Source organism: Phasianus colchicus, chromosome 8, assembly GCF_987193195.1.
Source record: "Phasianus colchicus chromosome 8, bPhaCol1.hap1.1, whole genome shotgun sequence".
Taxonomy (NCBI): Eukaryota; Metazoa; Chordata; class Aves; order Galliformes; family Phasianidae; genus Phasianus; species Phasianus colchicus.
Window position 1 is genome coordinate 22,138,437 of NC_143443.1, and position 21,884 is coordinate 22,160,320.

Consider the following 21,884-nt stretch of genomic DNA (forward strand, 5'->3'; position numbering starts at 1 on the left):
GAATATTATATCATGCAGATGGGAATATTTAGATCTTTGTCCAGTCCATGGCAATAGACCCATACGAAATTATCCTATGAGTTTCAGCTTTTTTGCATAATCAACTCTCATTTGCAGTACACCAGACATTTATATTAGAAAATATTTAGCTCTTCCAAAAACTTGATAAAGTTTTCTACAAAACCCCTGTTGATGCTGGAATATATTATCTTCAAAGATTTTTAGAACTTGCAAAACTTCCAATCAGCAACTTACAATTTGCCTGGAGCAGAATATCAAAGCATGGAACATTTTATCAAGCTTACCCTACCTTCTAACTTATCCTCTGCAATTATGGATTTGACTAGCTTGAATTCTAGAGAGTGTTGAGACATGGAATACTGTGACAAGAATTCTGAATTTCCAGGAACTCACAATAAAAGTATCTAATATAGTTCAGCAGGTCAGCATGTTGTAATTACAGGCTTTCAAATTTAAAATATCAGAGAAATCATTACAAGTCTCAGGTTTGCAAGCTTGCAAATGCCATAACTCATGCTGTCAACAATTTTGAAGACCCAAGTCCATAATTCCCTTATTAACTGACCAAGTATCAGTGAAATGTTTTTTCGTGGGGAGGGGTGAGAGGGTACGGTTATGTTTATGTAATATCTTTAGAACCAGGGACGCTTCCAGTTCAAAGGGCCTTGATACACAACTTGCAATGATATTTTACAGTTCATTTACAAGTTACAATGAGTTAACATATTTTTCTTTTGCAATAACAATAAACCATCCCTTTTTTTTCTACATAGGAAATAGTTCAGAGACTGTTCTTTAAACACAGAGGATAAAACTTCACCTTCTACTTTAACATTTCAAAGATTTGTTATTATAAGATTGCTACTCCGAAATGACTCAGCATCCTGTGTATCTCACCTGCACTTTATGTAATGAAGTTATGGCAGAAGTCTTTACAAAGTCCTTTTCTACTTTGACTGCAAAAAACTCTTGAAATAAGATTGAAATGAGGAACGTCTGTTCAAAGCATCATTCACTTAAGGCATTTGGTAGTGTGTTCAGGAACTGTGAAGGCGAAAAAGGAAAGTTCTAATCACATCTCTCTTGTTTGATTCACGTTATGCTGGAAAATGCTTCCTTATTATGAAAGTGTATACTGGCAATAGAGTGCTGTCTGTGAAGGATATTTATGTGTTCTACGCAAAGTTCAACAGCTTTCTTGAAGCACCACTAACAATATATTGCTATTCTGAATATACTCATATTTTAATATTTTGGTTTTTAGTGAGAATGGGCTAGTATGGAACAATTAGTTCAGAGCTGAATCAAACATTTTCTTTGACCTAAGATAATTTCAGCTTGAAGCAAAACACACTTCCATCATACGGGGAATAACTGAACAAGAAAAATGCATGAAAATGTTTCCCTTGTCACCACTTTATACTCTTTTTCACTATAGATCTTTCATTTTCATTGCTGGATAGCAAAAAAATGGCTCTGGCTGTAATCCCTGACTCCATCTGACCATATATCAGCCATTTAAGAGAGAACACGTAATACCAACATGTTTCTAATGTATCAAACCAGCTCAGATTCTGCAATCTTCTCTACCTCATTAATGATGAAGAGACATCTTTTTTTGCTCTCTTTAGCTTTTATACCTTAGGTGGCAGAATCTTTCTGCTCTACTGTTGAGGGTCCCAGAATTAGCTTTTATTCTTTTTTACAACTTACATGTCAGTCAGTACAGTCTGGCATAAGTTTAGCATTCATATGTGAACGCTAGCTACTAAAATACTTGCCTTAAGAACAAGTACTGTTCAAAAGATTAGCCAAATTATTAAGCCAAGCTAAAGCTTTGAGATGGCTCTTACCCTTAGTTTATTTTCATATCCCTTATAATAGCATACTACAAGTAGATTATTTTCATGTTGAATATAAATAATACTTTGACTAATAAAGTTAAATTAATAACTTGAAGGAAAATATGGCTTCTCAATCTGTTTTTCAAGTGCAAAATAAATAAATAAATAAATATTTTAGCAGTATGACTTTTCTCTTTCCTGAGAAATACGATAAATACTGAAATAAGAAACAGAGGACCACTGTCTTACAAATAATATGCAAAAAAAATAGCTGTTATACACTATGCTCTTTTTAAGAACTTCCAGTATTGAGGCTGTAAGCACCCTTCCAAATTCACGTGGATTGCAAAAACATTCACTGTTCAGTAATGAATCAAACTAATTATAGCACAGTTTGAAAACAACCTAAAAATATACATTGGAAAAGACAACTTTCATGTCTTAATTTACAATAACTAAAATAAGAGACACAATGATAATACCAGGGATGTTATTTGAGCATCCTGATGACTGTCCACAAAATATTCTGTTCTCTAAGCAAGGGATGCAATCAGGTATTTAAAATACAACCAACTACAGCACGGTATAGCCAATTTTTAAATTGAGACTATTGTCTTGCTGAACAATGATTCATCTAAATGGTGGAAAATCTACTTATGGGGTAGGAGGCATTACTTCCACTTACTCTCCATTGAAAGAACTGTCGCCATTCTAATAGTTAGCATTGAAATACAGAGATCTCCACAGGGCTTGTGCGAATTTTGCCATTTATTTCAACACATACAAACTATAAAGAGCTGTTAAGGAAATGGCAGATAACCCTTGAGATAATCAAGCCTAAATTTAAACTTTATAAAGGTGATTTGGTATGTTCACTGTATGAAGAAAAAATGATATTGCATGGATGAAGATTAGATGTATTAATATTTAAGTGCACAGCATACTGAAGAAAACAATGGACTGTAATGATGCTTTTCATCTAACCTCTGTCACTCTCCCTCTCCCTCAATCATTATTTGATACAAGATGACAAAAATTCATGAGAGCCAGTGCAAATGAAAAATGCACTAGAACTTAATTGAATTTCAGAGCTACTGGTGTCAAGGAGACAAGCAATGCCTACGTCTGTCAAGATGTAAATTAAGTCGCTTTGTATGATTCACTCTCAAGATCCAGAAAAGTGTATGGCTGAGAACATGACATGATATGTCTGGTAAACTTTGCATTCAATAAAGAATCTGTTATCCTGGTCAAATTTTGATCCCCTGTTGCACTGAATGATATTATGCTGCAATAAATTATTGCCACTTGATTGTAAACGCTAAGGGAAATTTTCTAAATCCTCAGAGTAACAAAGATTAATTTCTGAAGACACTCGCAACCTTGGGAATATTAGAAATCATCAGTTGTTTTTATAACAGAAGTTTTGTCTGGTAAATGACTAAATATAAGATGTATTTAATCTTGATTACTGGAGTCTATGTACCATAACCTCTTTTACTATGCCAAAACATCACATGCCAATTTTCAGTGATGTAGTGAGCATTGTAGTATGCTCAAATTCAGGAAAAAGCCTTCTCTCTTGGTGACTTATACAGTAAAAACTGCCATATCATCAAACTGTGATGGAGGTCACACCTCCAGCCAGGCTTTTGGGATTCACAGTTAGACAAATGCGACAGTACACTGCAGTAGATCCATTCAGGCCCATGAGTTTGTTCTAGCTTGTCAGAACCCAGACCAAGCATCTTAATTTTCATCCTGAGAAAAGGAGGCTTGTCAAGAGCCAAGCAGATGCCACAATGACTGTAGTATCATGCAAAAATCTGGAAAATTTCCTGTCAGAGGCAAGAGGTTCATCACAGGATTCATTTAATCAAATCAAAGATGATTTTCCTGTACGTGAAAGCTTTCCCTTTTTGCAGTGAAAGAACTTCATGTAATTCAGTGTCACAGACAAAGATTCTTAGCTATTGTTTAGTTAGATACTACTGATTAGTGTTTTGGTAGCTGAGATAATGAGCCAGAGAGTGATTGTGAAGAGCTGTTGCCATGTTTGTAGGAGTAAGGGAGAGAATGCAAGCGGAGCGTTATGATGTCTTGCACATGCATGTGATCAAGTTGTAGGCTCCCAGTCACTGCTGCACCATGAACATCACCCACAAGGAAGACCCTGTTTCTATTTCTGTAACTGTACAGATGATGTACATAAGTTGCCCGTACACAAGCTCATATAGAACAGCAGAAAATCACATGTATGTATACATGTATGTATATGCATGTATTCATCCATTACCAGACATTACAGTTCAGCCAACCATTTCAGTTATCACCTACTATTTCTAGGTCTTCTGTGCACGTTAAAGAATAGTTTCTTTAACAGCACTAAGACATTTCAAAGTCTGTATGTTATTTTTAATAGTCGTAGTACTGAGCCCAGCATTTTGAATACAAAACAAAGGACTTACAGCCCACTCAGAAATTGCTACCACTGGTAGATAAACAATTTTTCAAAGGTGCTGAAAAAGGTACTTTTCCTCTAAGCCCTAAGCTTTACCAAGCACCTTTCAAAAAGTGTATCAAGATACATTTCACAACGAGCAAGATGAAATCCAGCAGCAAAAGTGACATAACTTGTTATCCATTTTGCAGCGGATTCTGCAGCCTTATTTATGCACATCAAGGGTTAGGTTTTTTTTTTTTCATGGCAGATATATGACACTGGACTATTTCTACTCTGAAGTGTGCTCTAATAGTTAACTTGCAAGATGTTCTTTGAATAAAAAGGGTGGAGGGAAATAGGAGACATTTGTACACAAACCTGAAATTAAAGATACTTAATTATCTGTCTCCTTAACACCAGCTGGCTTATTTATTTCTTACTTATGTTTATAATGCAATTGTGCTCAGCATTTTTTATGATAGTAGACTAACTTTGTTCTCTTTCTGGAAAGGCATAACGTTAATAGAACCGTTAAGAGACATTTTCTACCTGGTCTGTATTTCTGAGCTGTATGTGCACAAGGCATCAGATGAAAAATGCATGCATGCATCAGCTATAAACACAAATGGTATCTGTGCCTCAGCTTGGGCTGGTGAGAAGTTCTGTACACCAAAAATAACAGCTGAATCTTGTCTGCCCTTTTCTCTTCTGGCAAAATCTGACTTCAGATGAGTCAGAACCCAAACACTACCAGGTTTCACAAATGACCACAGAAGATAAACAGAATTACATATTTCTATTAAGAATATCCAGAGAGTACGTTTTGCAGGAAGTAATTTCATTATCTGCTGAAGTGCTAGGGTTCAGCATTTAAATACACAAAATTCAATAATGCATTAATTTGATCCACCTCATTAGCATCCAGAAACATTTAGTGAAAAATGACAAAATTGTTGCAGCTGATTTCAGACTAAGTGGTAGGCCCAGAGAGTTTTAAGTTGATAATTAAAGCATAATACATATAAAATATGCTGTAAAATATATAATAAAATATATACAATGTCTCACATTTAACATACACAATGCATCATATAATGTATGATTAATACATAAAAAGAGGCAATATTCAAGATTTTATATCCATGGAGAATAAGTTTCACTTAAATTAGACTGTAAAAAGATTTTGAGCATGTTTCAGCTTTGTGTCTTGAAACAGCAAAAACTAACAGGGAATCACTATTTTACATAATAGGATACATCTTGCTGCAGCTCAAGTAAAACTAACAGGAGAAAATCAAGGACACATCATTCATCTTACTTCAATAAATGAATCAGATGGCAGAGAAACTGAATCAATTCTTGCAAATGTATGTTCTTTTCTGCAAAAATGTAATATCTCCTTCATATTTTGGATATTTTGGTATTTTCAGGTATTTTTAGAGCAGATCAAGATTCTCGAAAAAATGTAGTATGAGCACTTTTATCATTTCTGGGTAAACGTCATATCAAGATTTATGAATTGATTTTTTGACAGTTGCCTCCATTTACTGACTCACAAAAAATACTCTAATGCTTCATATAGCAAATGCATTCACAAGGAATAGAAAAACACTCACGCATGAACCAGAAACCCAGTCTATCATATACATTTATTACCAGAAAAGGCTGAAAAAGACCAGCAAAGTGCAGCTCTTGCCAAACACATTTGTGTATTTATGTTAAACAAAACCAAATACAAGCTAGACTAGATCTACAGGTATGAACAAGCCACCTTTTCCTTAAAAGTGCCTTGCAAACTGTACAATATGCTTTCTAGCACTGAAAGTCCTGACACATAAAAGAACTTAACTCAATCTCCATTTGAATAAAATTAATTATATTGTTTTGCTAACTATTCACGCAAATGGAGACAGAAATTAACACCCACCTCCTTGAATGCCAGACCCAGACCAACTGTGCTGTTATCTCTCTTATGTACCTGAGGTGCAATTGGTATCAAGGATGTAATCAGATTATAAGTACAAGAAGAGTCCATTTAAAACATTTCTTCTATATGAGCACACTGAAATATAAGCCTCTTATATTGATTTTATGGAAATATTATTCTACAGAAAAATTATGATTTTAATATTATTGAAATCAGTAAAGTTGAAATGGCCAAAAAAACCCTATCATTATACCTTTAGAAGAACACCAATTACCAATTATTTAGTTTGTCTTTTTCTCGCTTAAAGCAGTTCTTAATTTTACATATACAATACCCATTTTTTACATGAAATGAAACTGATCCTTATTATTTTGAAGCTAGTACTAACCATTATGAAATCCTATTACATATACCAGTAGCTGTGTCTCTAGGAAATATGGTGCCCAGAGTGAAAAAAATAACTGTGGAATCATTAGCTATTAAATAATTATATCATGCTTTTTACAGTTCCAAAGTAGTCTTATCATCTCTACTACTAAACTTAAAGTACCTACTATTTATGTTCACTGGCTCAGAACCTCGATGTGACTGGTACAACAAGGATTCTAATTAGAGTAACTCTTACCATAACCTGATTGCCTGTTGTTTTCCAGCTTGAACAAGATTTGAATTTGAAGAACATACACTATGCTGAATATATGCAATGTGAAACAATTTTCTACTTTAATAGCCACACTGCAGAATGTGAAAATTGGCAATTATTCATTTTGCCATGAGCTAGTAACTGGAAGTGTGAAATTCTCATCTGTGAAGAATGGTACAGTAAATCATGGATTAGCAAAGTCAGGCACTCTCAGTGAAAGTGTTTCCTTTTGCTTACACCTAACAAACCTAATATATTCTTCTCTTGACTGCAAAAAAATCAGGTGAACTTTACATAATTTCTTCTCCAGAAATAATACGTTTTAAAGATCAGAGAACTAATCAATGTTAATAAAGATTTCCCTCAACAGAGTCTGGACATCTAAGCCTTATTCTTATTCTCACCAATTTTTAACAAGTTTTGACAACCTCACGCTGCCACTATAAGGATCACTTAATAAACATTTTGTGTTGAAGATAAAGTAGCTAGAATGTCTTTAAAAGTGTACACTGGCAGGGATTTTTCAGCAAAGAGCTATAGAGTATAACTAATACTTCCTGACTTTGAGTACATAAAATCGTGGTCTTTAATATAAATTGACTACTTTTTCCATGAGATGGAAGAAAAGAGACATCTCCATAAGATAGCTGTCACACAAACATCCACGACAGATGGGAGAAACCCTTGTCTGGAGGTTTCTCTCTGTTATCAGTCTTCCTTCAAAATCTATGCAGGGACACAGAATAACTTGAGCCAACATGTAACCTTATGATAGCTGAAGTAAAAAAAAGGCGAATCTCTCCTCTCATGTGCTTGGTAGGAAATTCTACATCATGGTAGTTTTTGTTTGTTTGTTTATTTTTTAAGGCAGGCTGACAATTTTGCCTTGAAGCTGAGCACCAAACTAAAATTCTACAGTGGAAGCAGTCAATCTTAAATTCATGACACTGCATTACATCTGCCACACTATCAGAGACATGTTAGTTAGTCTGCTGCATCTAGAAAGCTGACAGAGAGTCCAGACTTTCAGTCTCTCTGGTAATAGAATTAAATCTCTATTGTGGAATGAGGAAGGTTGCTATAAGGTTACTAAGCAATCAGTGTACGTGTGAGCAAGATTTATAGCAGAAAGGATAAGGGTAAAGGAAAAGTCATTATAGAGTAGCTTTTGATGGGTAAGTAATGCCTTAACCCAGAAGTTTTTGTGTGTTTTCTTTTCTTTTTTTTTTTTTTATCCATAGGAAAGCAACAGGAACTTGAATTGATAGAAGCACCTGAACATAGCCAGTATCAGTTCTGCATATCTCCTGAGTATAGTTAACTACTGGCTCACAGTAAATATTCATATTTTTATATATACTCCAAAGTGATTCAAAGCTTTATGGATTCTATTTATAGACTATAAAAATAAAGTGTGCAGAAATAAAAGAGTTTCAAAGTTCATATTTTTAATAAATACTTAGAAAAAATATTATAAGTAATGTTCCATACCTGAGCAGAGGTTGTTTTGGATGAGAAGGTTGGTCACCATTTTGGCACGATTGAGTTTTTTTTGTGACTTGCTTGTAAATATTCCTTGCTGTTACTCCAATCCATAGCATAGTAGACAGTGTAGAATAATGCAGTACTATGCCAACCTAAAACAATAGTGGACAGTTAAACAGGTCAATAATAAGTGGATCAGTAAAACAGGACTTTAAGAAGAATCTTACTACATAATTGTACAGGCAAGCAGATTTCTTTTTTAATTGAATTTGTAATTGCATCATCTTTTTTTTCCTTTCTCTCTGATTCTTTCTAGCCACAGAGTGAAAACACTTTAAGAAAGCAGATGGAAACTGCTACTTATCTATCATAGATAATGTCTGTGTTACCAGATGGTATGTTAGGAAATCAAGATGTTTAAGACATTTGTAAAGAACCTGATTAATGACAACTTTTACACCTGGATTTAAAGCAATGTAATATTTGGCTTGTGTTGAAAACTTTGTTAGTTTATCATGACAATACAATTGAAAAAATATTGAAAGACACCAGTGCTTTTTATTCTTATACTATGTTCTGAAATTTTTCATTGATATATTTCACAATATCCAGTTTTAGTTCAATCTCACATGCATATAGCCATGGTTGACTTCTTGTAATGACCAGCTACTTGTATGGCATCAGTGCTAGTTACATAAAAAAAGATTTTTAGACATGTTTTAAGCAAACTCTCAGATTCTTGATAGTATTATTACCATGATGTCTCTAAGACAATGGTGTGTTTATCATTGAAAGCAAAATAAAACAGTACCTCTAAAATACTAACATGTTTGTTATGTTAGTAATTGTTATTCATTACTATGGAAACAGTAATTGGAATTTTATCCAATCTGCAATGCTTTATTTCATCAGCTAAGTTTCCATCTGATTATATAAAATGAGGTTACCTTTGAAGCAATAACCTGACATTTTGCAGTGACAAATAAAATATTGCTATAATTGGAGACCACATAAATGTTTAAAGAATACAGAAAATTGCTAAATAAAGCTAACACAAATCTATTATAATGATTTATTTGAATCAGTGTTCATTTTTGCTCAACAAAATAATTCATCAGTAAAGAAAAAAGCACATTAATTTTGTTTATATTTCATAATGTAGGATAAACTTGAATATAGCAGCAAACAGTATCAACAAAAAATCCTTGTAATTTTCTCTGGGACTTGTCTGGTACATTAGACAAGAGAGCATAAAGTCTTCGTAGCTGCTGTCGCTTGAGGTAAAAGAAGCAGAAATAAGAGAATGAGACAACTTTGTACCATCAGCTGGCAGACATTGCCAGTTCAGTGGCTAGTGCTGCCCAAACTTAGTTCATGTGCAGCTTACAGCATTTCAGCAGGGAATATGACTACAGGCTGGGGGGAGTGAAGGAGTAAGACAGGAGGTAGAAAAGAGGGAGGAGAAGGGAAAGGTAGGAACCAGAAGAAAGAACTGGAAAAATACTAGCGACTTGGTTCATAACCTCTTTCTCATTTAAGCATAACACTTCTACTATGTATTCTGCACACACTACTCTACACAGTATGCCAAAGATTTGATAAGAAGATGAATAGCTGGGATGAGTTCTGTGTGAGCAGGTATCAAGACATGAAATTAAGATACTGTACATGGACAAATATTTGCAAATGATCAGTTGCTTGAGTGAATGAAATTCCTAGAAATAACATGATCAAACAATTCTGTTGAAATTTTCAAGAGAATTCTGAACCAAATGGAACATATTGCTATATCACACATTAGTCACATGACCTTTCTCCATAATATGTCTGTTTTTCAGCAACTTAATTCCTCCTGATATATGGACAACTCAAGCAACATGGAAAAGAGACAGAAATATTCAGTACTATCTTTCCAGTAGTATCTCTTTGTCTTAAAATAAACATTTCCATTTGCATTTTTTCCTTAAGGCAGAGGATGTATCCTGATACTACAGTGCCTCCTGATGACTGATGGATTTGCAGAACAGTGGTGACAATATGGAGACAAAACAAGCAGGAGGACACAACAAAAATGCGGAATTTTCAAGGGTGCACTGAGCTTCTACACTAAAACCCAAAAGAAAAGGTATTACTTTCTCTTTATGGAGATGATCTTCTTACTTTCCAGCTCTTTGAAATAGATTTTTTTTATTACTATCCAATAAAAATTTTTGAAAATAAATGCTTGTCTCACTTCACCTCAAAAATTCAGTTTCAAAGTGATGCTCTGCTTTCTGCCTTTTCCTTTCCCATACCTCCACACTGGCATTCATGACAGGGAGATGCATTTCCCACATTCTAACACTGAGCTGCTCTTTCAGGCTGCTCAGACCTACACTACAAATACATGAGGTAATGGCTCAGAACACAAAAGGGGAAAACAAGACATAAAAGGGAACAGAACAAAGTCATTTATGTTCAATAAAATCTCATTTAGCAAACATAACCCTTTGGATTATGCACTAAAAGTCCAGAGTACGAGTTTATCTGTGTATAACTTGCTACTGAACTTATGCCTTTGCAAAGCTTGAACATGAGTCAGCAGTGTACCCTGGCAGTCCAAAGGGTCAACCATACCCTGGGGTGAATCATGCCCAGCACTGCTGGCTGGGCAAGGGAAGGAATTGTCCTGCTCTGCCATGATGTGAGCAAACCTCAAATACCATATGCACTTTTGCGTGACACAATGTAAGAGGGACATAAAACTATTAGAGAACATCCAAAGGAGGACAACTAAGATGGTGAAGGGTCCAGAGGGCAAGATGTATGAGGAGCAGCTGAAGCCCCTTGGTTTGTTCAGCCCAGAGAAGAAGCAGGCTGAGGCGAGGCCTCATGGCAGCTTACAGCTTCTCAAAGGGAGCGGAGGGGCAGTACTGAGCTTTGCTGGTTACAGCAACAAGGCATGAAGGATCTGCATGGAGCTGTGTCAGTGAAAGGTTAGGTTGGGTGTTACAATAAGGTTCTGCACCAGAGAGTGGTAGGCATGGAGCCAGGAGTTAGACCTGATACTTACAAGTCCCTTTCATTTTGGGATATTCTATGATTCTGTGATCCTATTTTCAGTACTCATGGAGCTTAAGTTCACCACATCATATATTTCACATAAATTTTTTGGGAAGGGCTACATTTTCCTGATGAAATAAGCAGTTATGATTGATATAATATTGATATCATAATATCCATACAATACAGAAAGAACTATCACGACATATGCATTATAGTCAGCATTGCACCTAACACTGTTTAATAACTGCAGCTATTACGCTGAAAATTATGTTTACTTGGACTCTATCCTCAGAACTCATATTTGGGAAAAGGCATCAACCTACCGAATAGAAAACTGGAGTTTCTACAGTAAGAAGATGCTGCCTGCATGTGGTCCTTCAATAAATCTCACTACTTCATAAATAACAAGATCCACATGGTGCAGTTATCATGGTAGTGATCAGTATACACATTTATGCCAAACACATTGGCGCAAAAAGCTCTCTTCAGCAGATCTAACCTGCTCACAATTTCTGTTTCCCTCTACTTTTTAAATTTTATTTCTTTTTAAATTAGCATTATTTTCATTTTATTTCAGCTCAGACTGTCCTATATGGACTAGCATTCTGATTAAACTACTAATTCTACAGAGTCTTTTCAGTTAAATGGAGGGATTAACGAATTTCTCTGTAGTTTCCTACACCACGGGATATATTTCATGATTATAAATCACTTAGCTGTATAAGAAATCCCTGCTCTTTTCCGAGGTAGAAAATTTATAGCAAGGAGTTGAGACCCAGAAATGAGATAGGTCTCATCAGGAAAAGACCAAGAAGTAGAATTTTCAGCATGCACATCTAAGTCCACAGCATACAAAGTCTTTAAGTGTCACGAGTTGCTGCTGGTAAAGTTTCTAGCCACTGACAGTCTTATTTGCATATATGACTAGCATAGTTCCTCTTGCAGCAAAGCTAAGCAAAGCAGTGCCAAAGACCAACAAAAGCCTGTGATTTGCATTCTTCTGTATATATTAAAATGCCCTGACAAATTTCATCACAGTACATTATTTTTACATCCTTTAAAAAAACAAAACAAATCAAAACAAAAACTAACCAGAGTATAAATAACTACTGTTTTTCTCCTTCAATAATATTTTTGTATCCCAAGCTCCAACACATGATGCAGCTCCTAGCTTTAGGATCTCCTTAGTTTAACAGGATTCAAATCCTGTTAAATTAGTAGGTCATTGAATGATCATGTTACCTTCTGGTCTGGACACAAATATGAAAAATATAAAACAATATGATTCTGTCCCACTTTTCTCTCTCCTGAGTCTTGTGCCCTTGTGCCTCTAAGTCTATTCTTCATGCTTTAACACGTGGGGTGGGACTGATCATTCCAATCCCTTGCAGCCACAGCCTCATGGTTATAATGCTTTATAAGAAAATAGAGGCCACAAAACTGAAATCTTTCAGACTGAGGGTACAGAACTAATGCCTTCCACAGCACAGGGAGCTCCAGCTACAGTTGTGTTCCTGCCATCTCATTCTGAACAGGAAAGGAGCAAGTGTCCTTCTGCTCTTTGAAAGAATGCTATTGGAAAGCCTAACCCAGGAAGAGGCAAATGGCTGACTACATCCTCCACTGGCTGGCTCAAGCACCTTTCTGTCTGATGTAGTCTCTGAATCATACCATTATTCTGTTCCTAATGTAACATTTGCCTTACTTGAATGATTTTGGAATAATCTCAAAAATCTGAACTCTACATCAACTGCCATCACTCAGTGGTACTCAGAGTCAAATTCAAACAGTCTGTAGATAGAACCTAATTCACATAGGAAATCTGTAAAGAAGCAATCAGCTCTTTCAGATTGACACTCAGTTTTCTTTATAAAAGATTTGTAAAGACTGCATAGCAAACATACAAGAAGTGAGACTGACTAGAAAATCATCTCTGAAATAGGCATGCAGGTTTAAAAGTAAGTTTCAGATTTTTAGATTCCAGATAGTTCAATTTCTTTGCCTTCAAGGAGATACGAAAGTTCTTCCAGATATTTATGAGAGACAATGGCTCCTTTCTCATAGTATTAATTCCTTATGCGTAAAACTAGCCTGGGCCACATCATTTAGAGGGAGAAGGCGACAAGTTATTTTGGAATCAGCCTTTTTTTGTTAATTTTGAAGGATTAATAACTCATTTATCTCAAACATTTATTCATTATTATTGCTATACTTCATTGTTTCCATGCAATCTGCAAAGTAAATAACCAGACAATGATTGTAACAACAGATGGTCATTTGTGATCATGTAATTACATGACCATAGCTGCCCTACAAACTAATGTGCTACCCTCACTTTCAAACTGCAGATAAAGAGAATGGTAAATGATATTTCAGTTTGATAGAACTTACAGATTAATTACAACACAATTTACCAGATGTTGTGAGATATTTCTCTCAGAATAATTTCATGGGCAACTGTGTCACTTAAGTGAAAACTATGTAATATTCATGTGTATGTTTTGCAAATAAAATATTATAGGTGCTTGCACATTTTCAGGTACTGTTTACTGATGGTTATGCACAAGTATATACAAGAGGTTTCCAAAGCATCTCACTAAAAATTAGAGTAATAACTCTTTAACTAGTTATACAAGTTTTGTTAATAGAAATTATTGGGCTTATATTAAAATAATGTAAATATTAAAAACAATATGTTTAAATACTTAATATAAGTTATATACTGCCTACCATAGTAAAATATAATCCATTTTTAAAAATTAGTTTTAGAAAAGATACATTTCATAGAGCATAGAAACAGAAGTTGGAGTAAAACACCTCCTTCCTTTAGTCTTTTGCATCTTTTTTTTTCTAACTTCCCTGTATAATTAGGTCATCTTGTGCTGCCAGTATCAGAGTAATAACTTGGACAAGCTTCTGAAACGAGTTTGTGTATCTGTCTGAAGACTTCTAGCATTTTCTATTTTGACGGGACAGCAGAAGAACAAAACATTATTTTGAAAATTCTTTATTAGCTTGTTATTAATATACAAAATGTTCAACCAGTTTTTAAACTAAATTATATTTAAGACCTCACTGGAACTTGCAGATTGTACTGCAATAAGTACAGGTACAATATTGTCTATACTTGCATCTAGCAATAGTAGTGAAAACACTGCTTCAATATTTCATAAATACATAACACAACAAAACAAAATTTTAATTAAAAGTTGCCTAGTTATGCTCTTTATGTGCTCTCCTTAGACAGGAACAATTCCAAGAAAGACTTTCCAAGTAGGCTTCCTGTTTATTATTCCTTATAACTATTCAATTTGAAGTTTATATCTCAGTTGAAATAGGTAAAAATTGTAAGAAGATTTTTTACACACAAATACAGAACAGTAATTTACATTCTGCTTTTTTCAGTAACCTTGCTAAGAATTGGCTTGAGTGCTTAAATGACTAATGCTATGATTTTCATTAGCAACATAAATATTATAAAGCAAAAATAAGTATATTTATTTTGAAATTCCAAGCATGGACATTCTTCCAAGCCAAGAGAATAATTCATTTTAGCTAACAAAAGCAAATTGAGCCACTGATGTCAGGGAAGGTTTATAATGGGACAAAAATTTATTTTCTGAAAGCTCAAACTCCATAACATTATTCTGGTTTTAATTATATGGAAATATTGTGACAGCAGTAGGCAGAATCAGTTCCTCCATGCATAAAAGAAGGAGAATATACATATGCTAATTTAAAAGAAAAACTCAGGTTGCAGAAATATAGGCCATTTAAGGAATGGAAAATATATCTATCTCAGTTAACATTTAGTGAAGATTATTGCTATCACAGATGTTTCTGCTGAAATCCTTCTCAAGCCACAGGGCATAGGCATCAGGTGAGAAAAAGAGAGCAAACATGAACTGAAGCAGATGAGTATGGGGGCCATCGCTGCTGTTGTCTGGCAAATCTGACTTTTACACCCAATTCAAGCCAATTAGAACTGGACTAGTAACAGGCAAAATACCCAGGAGAATGCTAGCTTAGCAAAATGCTTTAATACAGCTGCAAACCAACAGTGTTCATGAGATCTGGAACACTTCTACTGAACCCAAAAGAAAGAAATATTAAAAATAAAACAAAACTGCAACAAGCTCTCATCAGGCTTTAAGCAGGATAACTGAAATAACTCCTTTCACACCCTATACAGACTCAGTCCCTATGTTCATAGCAACTGAAGTCATGCCCATTCTATGCATCTCATGACACTATACCTCTGGAAAGGACAGGTCAAGAGATATGAAATAGCCCAACACTGCAAACAAAGGTCTTATAAATCACAAGTTTACTGTGCTTTGTCACCTTATCTTGAGCTGTAACTACAAGACATGATCGTGCTAGAAACACTGGGCTATTTAGGAAACATCTAGGGCCAACCTCAGTCAGATTGCTCAATAATGACGTACTCTGAAGATCTTAAGATCCAGAAACAGCGTATGAAAAGAAAGAGAACTATCAATATTATGTTAAAAGATAGCTTCAAATTTCCATTCTTTTAGTAAGAATTACTAAGGAAGATACTTACAGCTTGACATATAATTGGGTATTTAATGCGATTGATTCCACCAGCAAAAACAGCAAAGGTAAGAGCAGTATGGAAACAAAAGTTGAGAAGCATGTGCCATCCTTTTCTACTTATTCGGATTGTACTGTTGAAAAATAACATTTAAAGATGAAAGAAAAAGAAAGCATACCTATTATGAAAATTAAACTTTGGAAAAATGATTAATGTGATAGAATTAAATTTGCTGATTGAATACTTATTCAGCAATATGCCATTAGAATTGTCTGATTTAAACAGCACTGAGGTCAATAATGGAGGATGTAAAAAAGTTCCTACTGGCTTAAAGGTTCCTCCATGAAATCAAATGTTTAAAGAAGAGTGATAAAAGCAAAAGGCTTATTGAATAGCTTCAGATATGCACAACTTTAATAAGACATCTCTAAAGGAATAAATGCAAGCTGAAGATCAGAAGTCATTACATTAAGTTCACTTAATTAATATTTAGCAGCTGCAGTACAATACATTCCTACTCTTTTTTAAATTGCTAATGGTCTTTAACAGAAGTATGTAGTTAAAATGGCATTTCTATAAATCTTTTATATAAAGGAAAACGCAAAAATTTTCTAAAATCAAGATTTATAAGTCAAAGTAAGTTTCCTTTAACCAATGACAGTTGCCAAATATTTCAACAAAATGTCTCTTAGACCCCAGTGCCCTCACTACAGCTGTGTGACCACAGTGTGCCAGACAGCAATTTGACAGCGCATGTGGCTTTATGGAATTGTCAAGTTAGAAACCTTAAGAACTGTACTCAGGCATTTAGACATACATCTCAGGAAAGATACACCTTGGTAAAGGTTGAAGCAACCTTTCTTTTCTTCATGACTTCTCTTGTCTAAATCACGTACTACCATCCAGCAACAATTCAGATCATTTTTCCTTTCAGTGAGGGTAAGAAAAATTGCAGTACCTCCACATAACTCTGATCGTTCTAACATAAGCGCTTTAAAATGGAATTCTTACCTGTGATGGACAATGTAGGTGATAATGGAAGCAAACAGGCACAATAACATAACTGCAGTACATGCATATACCACAGGGTGCAGAAACTCCCCTGGGTACTGGGGAAAAGACAGCACTGTCTTAAAATCCTATGGAGAAAACAAAATGATTTAACATTGTTAGGCATGTGTGAAACTCTGAGACTTCATTTCAATATGTCCTGTCATTTCTAGCTGCTTCCTCTCTAGAGCAGGAAAATAAGATGATGAACTTTTTATGCAGATACAGTTCATGAATTTACAATGACATCAGACTGCTCCTTCCTCATCTGCATACATTTTGCAAGAGAAAAATTAACCTTTTTGTACAAGCAGACATATCTTAATTAAAAAAAAAAAAAAACAAACTGAAAAAATATACAGAATATTACATCTTGCCAGTTTTACTAATATCCGTTCCTTCAGATAACAAGAACTTCATGCATGTATTTTACTAGGGTATTAAGTACAAAACATCAAATTACCATAAGGGTCTGTAAATGGCATACACACAATTTCATAAGAACCTCTCAAGGAAATGGAAGACCTGAGAATACATCCAAAATATTGACTGAGCAGCTTCTGTACTCTAATTCAAATATACACTTCTATATTCCCAGTAGATACAACTCCCTCTAACCCAGTGAGCTTCATATTTAGTTGCAAATACTCTGCGCCTGTATCAGTTTGAAAACAGTTTGACAGCTATATTAACAGGAAAACAAAGGGCCATGTATTCCTTCTTGATCTGCTAGTGCCTATTGACAATTCTTCATGAAAAAAGTAATGGAAAACATTAGTACGTTTGTAACATTGATCATATCATATTTCCATTCTAATGTACCAGATCTCACAAGTAAGAAATGATGGAAAATTAGATCTGCAGGTGGGATGGATGGAACCAAAAGAAAACTGCTCCAGTATGAATCATTGTAGAATGGCCTGGGTTGAAAAGGGCCACAACGATCATCTAGATGTACTGTTTTCTACCTTCATACTAACACTCATGAGTACATGTAATTATTAAGTCAGGGGACAAGGTACAGTGCAGTTTGCCTATCTAGCAGTCATTATTTTTCTTTGTAGTAGCTTTTAAGTTCCTAAAAGTGATTATACTAGTTTCTCCAGATGTGTATTAATTTCAGACATAAACAGAGCAGCTTACAACATATATAAACAAGACTGTCAAAATGAACAAATAACATAAACAAGATGATGAGTAGGCATTGTAACATCCTTCCACCACAGAGTACCACAGTACTCCTTCAGCTATTGTGTGTTCCTTAGTTTGAACACATCAGTTAAATTTGCACAGTTGTCCAACTCATAAATACACTCAGAGCCCTGCCTGGTACACCAGCACTCAATGTCAGTGATGGAATCATCTGTCACATAGGTATTCTCACACTGTCTCCTAATGTCTCTTGCTACTCTTCCCTCAACTACAACTGTAAGAGAAGAGAAAAAGAACTCTCCATTTGGTGATTTTGCCTGCAGAAGAATCAAAAACAATCAGCATCTTTAAGCTAATTCCATTTAAAAATATTCATTTATTATCTCTTTTCTAATCTTGCACAAGTAAGCAGTAAAAATTTTGAGTATCAAAATTTGTTATTGCCAACATAGAGTAGCCTTTTCAAGGCTTTTGTATATTGAAAACTGATTTCATTGTAAATATAACATGAATTCAACTTGTCTGTTTTTTAAGGATAATTAAATCTTATGAATCTGTCTAACTCCCTTGAGTAATCCTCTGGGGAAAAACAGCATTCAGAATACAAAGTTTTTTGGATTTTTTTAAACACTCTATGCAAAGCAGCATTATTGTACATTATGTTTTAAAAAGACAAATTTGCCCATTTTATTGAGCTTCTCATAGTCTGCATCTCTTCACCCCATACCACAAAGAATGGAAGATTCCTTAAGACAATAGAAAACAAGAGCAAATAGAAAAAGCATGAGTCAGAGGCCCTTTTGTTATAAAGTTAAGGCATCTCGAAGGATATAAACCTGGATTTTTGTTCCCAGTGCCAAGCTACCTATGCATTTTACCACAGAAAAATACGTGTTATTCAGAGTAATTTAGTAAAAAGCAGATATAATCAAAGGAGAAAAGAGTAAAATATTGCTCTTATGAATAAAGTCACTCCAAGATTTTGTACAAAAGATTGGCACATTCAAGAATATTCTGAGGAAGACAGTAATCTTTTGGGGGAGTTGGTTTCAGTATCGTCCAGCAGGGTTACGCATTGCTGGTTAGTTCAGAAGTACGTGCCAGCTGAGGATTTCGATGAAGAGTGTGTGCCTCTTCGTCAGGTCTCTGGCTGGCAGCAGAGCTTGGAAACCTAGGTCTTTATGCCAGGAAGCATTTACATACATGCAGAGGAATCTCATTCCAGCAAATTTTGAGGATGTACTACGCTAAATATTAATTTCATGCCTAGCTGGTAAATTTTTTGGATCTCTTTCATAATCTTTGGTGGTTACACTCAGCTCAAATCTCTTTTGGAGATGTAGATGCTTATACACAAAAAAATTTTAATTTTGATTTTTAAAATTCTCTCTTTGCAAGCAGCCTGATTTTTCAGAGTACTGAACCACTTTTCCACAGCCTGTAATAAGAAAACCTCGTGTTTTCTGGGGGTCGGATGGAAAATTATGTCAACCTTCTAAATAACATCTCTGCAACACTTCCCTGACTCAACAGTTAATTTCTCAAAAGACTTAGGCTGTTGAGCTGGGAGTAATCCTGAAATACGAAAGTTTAAAATACTGTTTTCAGAACTGAACTTCATCAACAGGCAAAAGAAATTCCGCAACTGTATCCAGTCACACTGAAAATACTGAAAATAAGGTTTTTGTGGCACTGAGATCTTTCTAACTTGGAAAGACTTAAAAGATTCAGGAAATGCTTGTAAAACAAAGAGAAAAATCCTTTAACTTCTTTGCCACGATCTCTTGCTGCTTTTCACTTTCTCATTCACACAGTATTTCAAAGGTTTTCTTCCAGGATAGTTTCAAATATGTTCTGACTTTGTCAGTTTGATCTCCTCAACCCTAATTATCTCAAATAGCCATTCACTGAGTGTTGCAAAAACACACAATGAGAAAATTCAAATAAAAGGTAACCCACTTATGTTGTTTGAAATAAGTAGACTCAACATGACAATGAAGGAAAGGAATTTATGATTTTATGTTTGTTCAACCTATCTTCAGGTTTACAATTAAAAAATGCTAATAATAATAATCCATTTTATCTTAATTGAGAAGTAGCATAGGTTTAAGAATTTTGCTAGTGTTTATTTGTCAGATTTGAGAAAATTACTATTGACAAAGCAGTCTTGTCAGGGGAAAAGGATATGTTGTACACAATTACAGTAATACTCATCACTATTGAATTGCCATTCTGTTCTAAGAAAAATGAAAGGAAGAACAAAGGACGTTTGTCAAAACAAATTTAGCAGATTTTGAAGTTCAGTGTTGCTGTTAGATATTTTTGTTATCTCCTGCAGAGTTCTACTCACATATATTATGGCTATAGGGCACTACACTGGTTATAACATATACAGAAATTCTCTTGAAAAATTAAAATCGTGATATACAGCTCAGTTCACAAAAGAACATAAATACAAACTATTTATACAACAAATATTTATAATTAGATATACTGAAGCTTCATAACATATAAATTCATAATGTTACTCCAAATCAGAATGTCATATCATAGATATTTATAGTTCAGTGCCCTGGAAGGTGCTGGCCACCTTCCAAAAGAACCTAGAGTGTGACTGTCTTCCACCTACAGGTAACAGAAGTAAAGACAAAATAAGAAACAAGTCTGAATACAAAGTGAATGAAGGGAAAGATAAGAACAAACTCAGGGGCTTTATTTTACAGTATTTTACTCTCACCACTAAGACATACCTTCCAAAAGTTGACCTCAGAAAGATAATGCTGCATTATACCTGACTTTTATTTGTTTTATTTCCATCCATTGGCCCAACTCAGAGCAATGTGAAAGTGTGAGACCAGTGTGAAGAAAGGAGCTTGTATTTCCTTTCCAATTCAACCACCAAAATGCATTCTCTCTCAACTAGAACAACTGCCATGTAGAGGAATTCAAAAGCTCTACATGATTCCTCTCACTTCAAGCATGCTCATGCTTATTAATTATCAATCACAGTTGATAAATCCTTGATTACTGCCTTTTTATAAAAGGACTGTACAAAATCTTTAACTCTTCCGTGATACGTAAGCAGAAACAACTTTTATAAAAGCAGCTCAGTGAACTTTGTCTTTCTATTTAAAAAGATGATGAACAGCAACAATGAATCAGAGTATGAGCCATAAAATGGACAGCCAGATTAAATGAGGCTTCTATTTCATCTTGTTTCACAGCAGGATACATTATTCTGATAGCAATGTAAACCTTCAAGTTTCTTTATTGCTGCTCTTCAGTTTACACCTACTACTTCAGCTTACTGCCATTACCCAAAACATAATAATCAATTATGAATTTTTATGGTTTAATAGATTTGAGAATTAAAGATTAAAAAAATAACATTAATCATGACATTGTGGCTAATTCCATTGGCTACATGCCATACTCTATGTTCAACTTGCTGCAAGTTTGTATTTTAAAATATATTAGGCACTTAGGTGTAAATTAAGAAGATACACATAGTACTGTTCATATTATAAATTAATAGCTAAGAAGAACAATGATTTTTTTTTTTTTTTTCCATTTCTGGTATGAGAATTGAACTGCCCAGAAAAGCATAATTTATATTAAAGGAAACAAACCTTAACTTTATGCCACAAAACACTGATTAGCAAATAACATACTTGAATGAAAACGGTTAGACAAAGTGAAACTACAAAAGTTTCCAA

General features: G+C 34.6%; 1 protein-coding gene across 1 annotated transcript in view; it reads right to left on the minus strand.

Annotated features, from left to right (window-relative positions):
- LOC116231794 (adhesion G protein-coupled receptor A3-like) overlaps positions 1 to 21,884 on the minus strand; it is a 254,504-nt gene that overhangs the window by 25,156 nt on the left and 207,464 nt on the right. The window contains exons 15-17 of the mRNA XM_090145294.1: positions 16,978 to 17,105; positions 15,976 to 16,099; positions 8,370 to 8,515 (exon numbers count right to left, since the gene is read on the minus strand). Of these exons, the coding sequence (XP_090001420.1) occupies positions 8,370 to 8,515; positions 15,976 to 16,099; positions 16,978 to 17,105 (398 nt within the window). The remainder of the gene's footprint in view (positions 1 to 8,369; positions 8,516 to 15,975; positions 16,100 to 16,977; positions 17,106 to 21,884) is intronic.